Source organism: Etheostoma cragini, chromosome 15, assembly GCF_013103735.1.
Source record: "Etheostoma cragini isolate CJK2018 chromosome 15, CSU_Ecrag_1.0, whole genome shotgun sequence".
Classification (NCBI taxonomy): domain Eukaryota; kingdom Metazoa; phylum Chordata; class Actinopteri; order Perciformes; family Percidae; genus Etheostoma; species Etheostoma cragini.
The window spans coordinates 491,802-501,869 of NC_048421.1; the positions used below are offsets into that span (position 1 = coordinate 491,802).

Sequence of the window (10,068 nt, forward strand, 5' to 3'; positions counted from 1 at the left end):
ATGTTAAAATACAGGGGGCATAAGTATACACCCCCTATGTTAAAATACAGGGGCATAAGTATACACCCCCCTATGTTACAATCCCATAGAGACAGGCAGGTTTTTATTATTAAAGGCCAGCTATTTCATGTTCAGGATATTATGCATCCGGATAAAGTTCCCTCGGCCTTTGGAATTAAAATAACCCCCCCCATCATCACATACCCTTCACCATACCTAGAGATTGGCATGGATTCAATTAGCCTAATAACTGGTTAGATTTGCATTGAGAGATGATCTTATGGAAAGTTCCCCATGCCGATCTCTAGGTATTGTGAAGGGTAATTAAATACGTGTGGCAGTACACCTTTAAGACTCGGCTTTAGGTAACAGTTGATAATCTCAGATTTGGAACAGTTTTAGACAGAGTTGAAAACAGCCAGCAGAGTAGCTGTGGTCCAGATACATGTTTTTAATATTTATCCATAAAATGATTCAGACTGATGCAGACATATAGCTTTGTTACATGAACTGCAAAATGAACCAAAAAAGTGCTGCAAGTGCTAAAGTATCCCCTCAGGTCTGTCAGATTGGGACAGAACCGTTTCTGGTTTAAAACAAAACAAATCTTTATTTTATTTTTATTTTATTTTATTTATTTTCTTAATGGGGACAATACATATTAATGAACATTTTCACAAATGTAAATATGCCAGATTGTAGCCTTAGGCTAATTTCCATCTGCAGACCCCCTGGCAGGTTGGTACACAAAAAAATAATAAATGCATACAAATACACTATACACAGGCTAAATACAGACAAACAAGGACAAGAACAACGATCACATCAGAATAGACAGTAACAAGAAGAATGGAGAACAAAGGACATATAGAGACAAAAAAAAAAAAAAACATATAACACCCATATAACACCACCCTATATTGCACTGACCCACATTTTTAATAATGCAGTAACTCTGTTTTACGTCTTAAATATTAATGACTGTTTAAATTCTCCAACAGGTCTAGATGAGGAAAACCTGAAGATTGTACTTGTTGGGAAAACTGGAGTTGGGAAGTCTTCAGTCATGAACACCTTGAAGGGAGAAGAGGTGATAAGAACCGGGGCTGGCGCTGCCTCAGTGACAACAAAGATTGAGGTGGCGAAAGTAACGCATGGTGACCAGGACCTGGTTATCATCGATACTCCAGGTCTGCTGAACACCAAGAAAGAAAAAGAGGATGTGGAGAAAGACATCGCAAAGAGCATAATATGTGCTGCTGCTGATGGCGGTCCTCATGTGTTCCTGTTAGTGCTGCGGGCGGATGTGATTACAAGCCAAGACAAACATGCAGTGAAAGTCCTTCAGAAGATCTTTTGTGACAAGTACCGACGTTACACGCTGGTCTTGTTCACCCACGGAGACAGATGTAAACCTAAGAGCACAGAAGAAATGAAAAAGGATTATCCTTTCCTTAAAAAGTTCCTTCATGATGATGATTCCATGCATGTTTTTGAAAATAAAAAAGAGGATGAGGAAAAGAAAGAGCTAGTGTCTGGTCTGGTGGAGAAGATCAACAAAAGGGTCGCAAAAAACAAGGGAAAGCGTTACACCACTAAAATGTTGGAAGACGCAGAGAAAATCCTAGAAGAAAAAAAAAAGGAGGAAATGTTCATGTCAGGAGCTGATGACATCTTCTCTAAAATGGTTGAGATGATTGACAAAGCCTGTCCACCGTTGCTATACCAGTTGGCTTCCAAGATTGCCAACGTGGCAGATGCGTACATGTCATAATAAAAAAATGTTTGCCTTTTTTTTATCAATGAGTGAATGAATATTCTATTAGTCTAAGATCTGAACTATTGCTGAATAATTGCTTGGTTTTTCCCATTGAATCCTGATTTGTAGCCTAATATGGTTAATAATTATTAAAAACTTGTGTGAAGAAAAAGCAGAATAACAACACAGTACCGTGAGAAATTTAAATCAGCTGATACATGGTTACACATACCATTATCTCCATGGTTACACCTACCATCATCTCCATGGTTACACCTACCATTATTTCCATGGTTACACCAACCATTATCTCCATGGGTACACCTACCATTATCTCCATGGTAACACCTACCATTATCTCTCACCGTACGTTTACACCGCCACCGACTTGAGCTGCAAAAAAACTCTGGTCCCCCCAGACTAACCTAGTGATCCAGACTAACCTAGTGACCCAGACTAATAGTGATCCAGACTAACCTAGTGATCCAGTCTAACCTAGTGATCCAGACTAACCTAGTGACCCAGACTAATAGTGATCCAGACTAACCCAGTGATCCAGACTAACCCAGTGATTCAGACTAACCTAGTGACCCGGACTAACCTAGTGACCCAGACTAATAGTGATCCAGACTAACCCAATGATCCAGACTAACCTACTGACCCAGACTAATAGTGATCCAGACTAACCTAGTGATCCAGACTAACCTAGTGACCCAGACTAACCTTGTGACCCAGACTAACCTAGTGATCCAGACTAACCTAGTGACCCAGACTAACCTAGTGATCCAGACTAACCTAGTGATCCAGACTAACCTACTGACCCAGACTAATAGTGATCCAGACTAACCTAGTGATCCAGACTAACCTAGTGACCCAGACTAACCTAGTGATCCAGACTAACCTACTGACCCAGACTAACCTTGTGACCCAGACTAACCTAGTGATCCAGACTAACCTAGTGACCCAGACTAACCTAGTGATCCAGACTAACCTACTGACCCAGACTAATAGTGATCCAGACTAACCTAGTGATCCAGACTAACCTAGTGACCGTGCAGGATTCACTGTGAGGGAACATTAGAGACCATGTGACCAGCAGCTAACGCTAACTGGTCCCTACGTACAAACAACGTTATATTATAACTGATAGGTAACCTAGCAACGGCGATGATGAGCTTGTCCTTAGAATGAATGTTCTGGTTGGAACCAAAGTTCACATCGTATGTTTCTCTGGGATCAGCCAGCACGGAGGACGTCTATATTACGATTGGTCGCTGGCGTTAGCCGCTGAACCGTGTCATAGCTCATTACCATAAAGTTGAAAAATGTAAACTTTCTGATTGATGCTCAAAACGCCGACAGATCTGCCTCCGTGCAACTGAAAGAAGCTTCCTGTGAAGATGACTTCCTGGAACTTAAGTTAGCGGCGGTGTGAATGTCCAGTTATGGTTGTATTATGTCTTATGGTTGTATTTTGGGGGATTTTGTAACTGCTTGGAACAAAGACACTTTGAGGTTTGAATGTTGTCCGCCTCTCTCTCTCTCCCGATGTGTCGGTCTCTACGCTGTGTGTGTGTGTGTGTGTGTGTGTGTGTGTGTGTGTGTGTGTGTGTGTGTGTGTGATTCAATGATGTAACAATATCTGAATGCATGAAATTATGCAGCAAACATTGATGTACGTTGCATTCCTGTACTCTTTCTAAAAACAAAATTAAGGTTTTTTAAATCATTGGTGTCAATATTAATTTTCTTAATCAGCAAATAAAATATGTATCAAACTGAACTCTACAGTATCTGTGTGTATTTGTCCTGCTAACATAAGTTCAGCTCATCTAAAGACACTTTACCAAACGCCTTACACAAGGTAGTGAAAATTTGTAGTCTAGATATCGATCTAATTGATAAGCATTCAGACTTTAAATGCATGTCTAGAGGCTGCTGCTGAGCTGGATTTAATGTACCTATGGTAGGAAGGAATTAACCCTAATGTTGTCTTCATGTTGTCCTCAAGTTGTCTTCATGTTGTCCTCATGTTGTCTTCATGTTGTCCTCAAGTTGTCTTCATGTTGTCTTCATGTTGTCCTCAAGTTGTCTTCATGTTGTCTTCATGTTGTCTTCATGTTGTCCTCATGTTGTCTTCATGTTGTCCTCATGTTGTCTTCATGTTGTCCTCAAGTTGTCTTCATGTTGTTTTCATGTTGTCTTCATGTTGTTCTCATGTTGTCTTCATGTTGTCTTCATGTTGTTCTCATGTTGTCTTCATGTTGTCTTCATGTTGTCCTCATGTTGTCCTCATGTTGTCCTATATCAATGTTCTTTTTAATTCCCCAAAATAACATGATTGATTCCACCCAACGCTCTTTGCCAAGTACAAATCTCTACTTTCATTAATTTTGGGGCGTCTTATTCAATTTTATAGCATTGTAAAACAAATGGAAGTGTTTTTGAAATAGTATTGAGTAAAAGTTGACATATTCCAGTCTGTGATTATCATCAACATCCATTCCTTTAATTTTAGTCTCAATAATTCCTAATTTCTGCTTTTCTAACTCAAACATTAGGTATAATTTCCTATAAATGAGGTTTATTGACCATAAATTCCAAAAATAACTGTAAAACTAAAGTTAATAAGTTAGCGTTAAATAGTGTTGAAAACGTTGGTCCCTGTTTTTGCATTGCTTTCCCCCCTGGACCTTTTTGGGGATTTTGGGACTTTGTGTTGCTGTTGTCAGTTCCTGTTTCTTTTGGTGGACGTGTTTTTTTTGTTATAAAGCTTTGTGCAGCTCTCTCCTGCCTACAACCCTCTCTGGGTCCTCACTCCGCTCTCATCACATGTAGTCCTTAAATCAGACAAAATATTTATTGTAGGTAATTTTAATATCCATGTGGACGTTGCCATCTATAGCCTTAGTACTGCTTTCATCTCACTGCTAGATTCAGCTGGTTTCAGTCAGAGTGCATAAGACCGCTCACTGTTTAAACCACACCCCCGACCTTGTGCTGAAATATGGCATCAACATTGAAGATTTAGTAGTATTTCCGCAGAATCCTTTATTATCAGACCATTCTCTAATAACTTTGGAATTTTTACTATCTGACTATACTAAAGTAAATAAAGCTTATTCACTAAAAGCCTGACAATGGCTTTTAATTAAGTCCTGTGCCTTAATATAGCAGAGGACCTTTATGTTAACTTTAGTCCCTTCCCAATTGATATTTTTGTGGACCTGCCTACAGACGACTTTAGACTCTGTTGCTCCTCTCAAAAAATAGATAAAGCAAAGGAAACAAGCACCTTGGTATAACCCGCAAGTCTGAAAACATAGAAAGGGCCCTCAGAAAAGCCAGATGAGACTAACAATTAGAAATAAAATCTCCTCTTGCCCTCAACGGTTCACCTTTAAATGCAGGACCACAAGAAAACAAAACCTGCCATATACTTCTGTCCAATTAATGTCTAAAGCCTCTTCAGCTAAGCCGTCTACCGGTCTCTTAGACCCCATCCCAACGAGGCTGCTTAAAAAAGCGTTACCCGTGGTTACCACTCCAATAGAAGATATGATCAATATGTCTCTATTAACCAGTTATGTACGGCAGTCATTTAAAGTAGCTGTGATAAAACCTCTCCTAAAAAAAACCTCCCTCGACCCTGAGGTCTCAGCAGACAATAGACCTATATCCAAGATCCTTGGGAAGGTAATCTAATCTAAGGTCGCTAATCCGTTACGTGATTTTCTACGTAACAATAGTTCATTTGAGGACTTTCAGTCAGGATTTAGTAAACATCATAGCACAGAGACGGCACTGGGGGAAATTACTAATGACCATCTTACGGCTGCAGACAAAGGACTTGTCTCCATACTTGTCTTATTAGATCTTAGTGCTGCATTCGACACCGTTGACCATACCGTCCAGTTACAGAGACTGGAACAACACTAAGCTGGTTGAAGTCCTGTTTCTCTCCATTTGTTAATGTTAATCCTGTTTGTTAATAAATCCTCCACGCTAAAGTTAGCCATGGCGTTCCACAAGGCTTAGTGCTTTAGCCAATTCTATTCTCCTTATATACTTAATCTAGTCAATAATTTTAGGAAACAATCAATCAACGTTCACTATTATGCAGATGACACCCAATTATACATATAAATCAAGCCAGATGAAACCAGTCAGTTAGCTAAACTTAAAGCATTCATTAAAGATATAAAATCATGGATGATCTACAATTTTCTGATAAACTGAAGTTATTGTGCTGGGCCGTAAACACCTCCGGACTCCATAGCTATACTCTGGATGGTATTGACCTGGCCTCCAACTCTACTGTCAGAAATCTAGGAGTTGTTTTTGATCAGGATATATCCTTTAACGCCTCTTAGACAAACCTCCAGAACAGCCTTTCATCATCTTTGTAACATTGCCAAAATGAGGAACATTCTGTCTCAAAACAATGCTGAAAAACTAGTCCATGCAGAGAGAGAGAGAGAGAGAGAGACAGAGAGAGAGAGAGAGAGAGAGAGAGAGAGAGACTTTATTCATCTCAAAGGAAGTGTTAAGCATCCAGGGGCAAGACAACCATAATACAACAGACACATACACACAAATATCACACATATTACACACATATCTTCACACATATATCACACGTACCTAAGAATAAAATTGATTATCACCCACAGAAATGCAATGACCATGATAAGCTGAGATACTATGGTAGACTGTGTGTAGTGATGACCAGTGCAGGGATTGAACAGTGCATTAGATCATGATTAATTTAGATTATGAATTATTATTGATACATTAACTATGACTATAAAATATAAACATAATAACCTATAAACTGACTGACTGAATAAGAATATTATTAACAGGGAATAAGTTATAAGATGGAAGATGGCGATGTTATGACCCCAGTCCAGGTTATGTATGAGGGCTAATATACCCAATAAGAAAGTTGTAGAGCAGACAAGTGAGACGATGGGGGGGGGGGGGGGGGGGGGGGGGGGGGGGGGGGGGGGGGGGGAGACAGGCTCATGTTGAAAAGTCAAATCCTCCCCTCCCCCCTTGTGTTGTGTTGAGCTGGATGGACCTGAGAACAAAGACCTCCTCAACCTGTCGGAGCATGACAGTGCCTCTGACCATGCTCCTCTGTTTAATGGCCGTGCTGTGTGGTGCTGGTGGGCGGGGAGGGGGTCGTTGTCCATGATCGCCTGCATCCTACTCATGGTCCGTCTTTCTGCAGTAGTTGTGAGCAACTCCAGCTCAATGCCAACAACAGAGCCAGCTTTCTTTACCAGTTTGACTGGGAGAACATCCAGAAGAGCTCACTGCAGTCATTCCATGTCTGCAGCCTCCCCAGGAAGTAGAGCCAACTCTGCAAATTGCGATACAGCGCATCCGTGTTGGCAGACCAGTCCAGTTTATTGTCCACATGTAACCCCAAGTACTTGGTGCTGACCACCTCCACATTGACCCCTTCAATGGATTTGGATCTCCTGAAATCCACCACCAGCTCCTTGGTCTTTGCTGCAGATGGTTGACTCTGCACCATTGCAGAGAGTCATCCATCAGGTTACTGGACTTGTAGTCCTGTCCATCCCTGATACACACCACTAATGCAGTGCCGTCTGAAAACTTCTGCATGTGGCATGACTCGGAGAAGTCTAATGTGCCCAGGGTGAACAGGAACAGTGAAAGCCAGTCCCCTGAGGCACTCCGGTGCTGCAGAACACAGTCTCAGATTAACTGTGGTCTCTCTGTCAGTCTGTTCTCCAGGATACCAGGTGAGCATCAACCCCCATCTGCACAAGCTTGTCCAGAATTACTTTCAGGCGGGACTACTGTAATTCTTTATTATCAGTATGCTCAAATCCCTTAAGACTCTCCAGCTGATCCAGAATGTTGCAGCGCGTGTTCTGACAAGAAGAAAAGAGATATTTCTCCTGTATTAGCTTCTCTGCATTGGCTTCCTGTAAAATCCAGGATCTCATTTAAAATCCTTCTCCTGACCTAAAAAACTCTAAATGGTCTAACACCATCTTACCTTGAAGAGCTCTTAGAGCCTTATTGTCCCACCAGAACACTGCACTCCCAGAATTCAGAGCTACTTGTGGTTCCTAGAGTCTCTCATAGTAGATTGGGAGCCTTCAGCTATCAAGCTCCTCTCCTTTGGGACCAGCTCCCAGTCTGGGTTCGTAGGGCAGACACCGTCACCACATTTGATAAAGTCATAGAGCAGTCTAGACCTGCTCTATCTGTAAATTATAGAGCGGTCTAGACCTGCTCTACCTGTAAATTATAGAGTGGTCTAGACCTGCTCTATCTGTAAATTATAGAGCGGTCTAGACCTGCTCTATCTGTAAATTATAGAGCGGTCTAGACCTGCTCTATCTGTAAATTATAGAGCGGTCTAGACCGCTCCTCTACCTGTGAATTATAGAGCGGTCTAGACCCGCTCTATCTGTAAATTATAGAGCGGTCTATACCCGCTCTATCTGTAAATTATAGAGCTGTCTAGACCTGCTCTATCTGTAAATTATAGAGCTGTCTAGACCCGCTCTATCTGTAAATTATAGAGCGGTCTAGACCCGCTCTATCTGTAAATTATAGAGAGGTCTAGACCTTGAGATTACTCTTTTTATGATTTGATACTATAAAATTAAATTTGCACCAACAGTGTGGTCCCGGACCACCTTTCTCCTGAAATCCTGTACATTTACCTCTTTAACTACCTTGGGTTTTTTGCTGTGGGGATTTCTTATTGACATTGGTGAGTAAGGAGACTTGTGGAACTTCAGCTGAGCCTCCTGATTGGTTGCTTTCAGCCACAATTTGACTTGTGATAGGCCAGCTCAGGTGATGTGTGTTTAAGGGGAGGGAACTAGAAGCAGGATATAATATAACATGATGAGTTAGAAATTAAAATACTCAGAACAAGACATCCACAGAGACAAAACTGCAAAGATGAGCAGCTGTTCCAAGACAGAATGGGATCAGAAGGGTAAATATATTCATTCTACAGTACTACAGCTCATTGCAGTGTCTAAGGTTTCACATATATTTATATATATATATTAAACAATATTTGTTTTCTTAAAGATGAACCAGCAACTCATATTCTTTTTAACCTGTCTTTGGGGATCAGTTATGTTTTGAGATAACTTTGAACTAATTTGGACTGAATTATCTTTAATATTCATCAAAAATATAACTGAAATGTTGAGTTTTTCTGAAGTTCAGAGATGTTTTATTATCTGCACACATCTGGATTAAGCAGCATTTTAGAGACAATATCTAAGTTTTTAGTTATTTCATTATTTGGAAGATACTTCTCTTTAACTCTTGTTGTTGTTTTTATATATTTGGAAAGACGTTATATTACCCATCACTAACAAAAGGGGAATTTATCACAAGTTAAGTTAATAATTTATTTATTTTAAAAACCAATTCAATGTTGATCATTAAAAGTGATGCTACAGTTTGTTAACACGTATTTGTATATTATATGAAGTTCTTGTTAATAATTAAGAAATAACTTATAAACCATCAATACTCATTATTTGCATTGCTTTTATGAAGTTGTAACTGTGTTTATAATACCTTATACTCTATAATTTATGTATATTTATACTCTATAATATATACTCTATAATATATATATTTATACTCTATAATATATATATTTATACTCTATGATATATAAATTTATACTCTATAAAGCATGTATACAGATTGTTTAAATATTATTAGTGCACAAAGACATTAAAAAAATTCTTAAATGACTTTATAAGTTTATATGTTTTTAACTGTGAAGACAAAGGTTTTCCTGAGTTACTATAATATGAGATTACCAGCGGTGAGTATAATAAGTATTTGACACTCTGCTATTTTGCAAGTTCTCCCACTTAGAAATCATGGAGGGTCTGAAATAGTCGTCGTAGGTGCATGTCCACTGTGAGACACATAATCTAAAAAAAAAAATCCAGAAATCACAATGTATGATTTTTTATGATTTATTTGTATGATACAGCGTAAATAAGTATTTGAATATATGTATTTGAAGTATTTTTTTTTTAGATTATGTCTGTCCAGGTGGACATGCACCTACGACAACAATTTCAGACCCTCCATGATTTCTAAGTGGGAGAACTTGCAAAATAGCAGGGTGTTAAATACTTATTATACTCACTGTAAGTACATTTACTGCAGCACAGGGGTGAGGTACTTGCACTTTACTTTAATAATAATAATAACTAGAACTGCACGCAGTTTCAACGGGGTCCAAGCCTCCCCTCGCCAGTCGTCCCCAGCGACCC

The 10,068-nt window shown here is 39.5% G+C and overlaps 3 protein-coding genes across 3 annotated transcripts in view; 2 read left to right on the top strand and 1 right to left on the bottom strand.

Moving 5' to 3' along the window:
* Positions 1-10,068, bottom strand: part of LOC117958237 — an 859,617-nt gene that overhangs the window by 420,079 nt on the left and 429,470 nt on the right. The window lies entirely within an intron of this gene.
* LOC117958285 (neoverrucotoxin subunit alpha-like) overlaps positions 1-10,068 on the top strand; it is a 109,233-nt gene that overhangs the window by 22,982 nt on the left and 76,183 nt on the right. The gene's annotated exons all lie outside the window — the stretch shown is intronic.
* Positions 8,690-10,068, top strand: part of LOC117958271 (GTPase IMAP family member 4-like) — a 4,253-nt gene continuing 2,874 nt past the window's right edge. Inside the window, exon 1 of the mRNA XM_034894595.1 lies at positions 8,690-8,753. Within this exon, the coding sequence (XP_034750486.1) occupies positions 8,717-8,753 (37 nt within the window). The 5' untranslated portion in view covers positions 8,690-8,716. The remainder of the gene's footprint in view (positions 8,754-10,068) is intronic.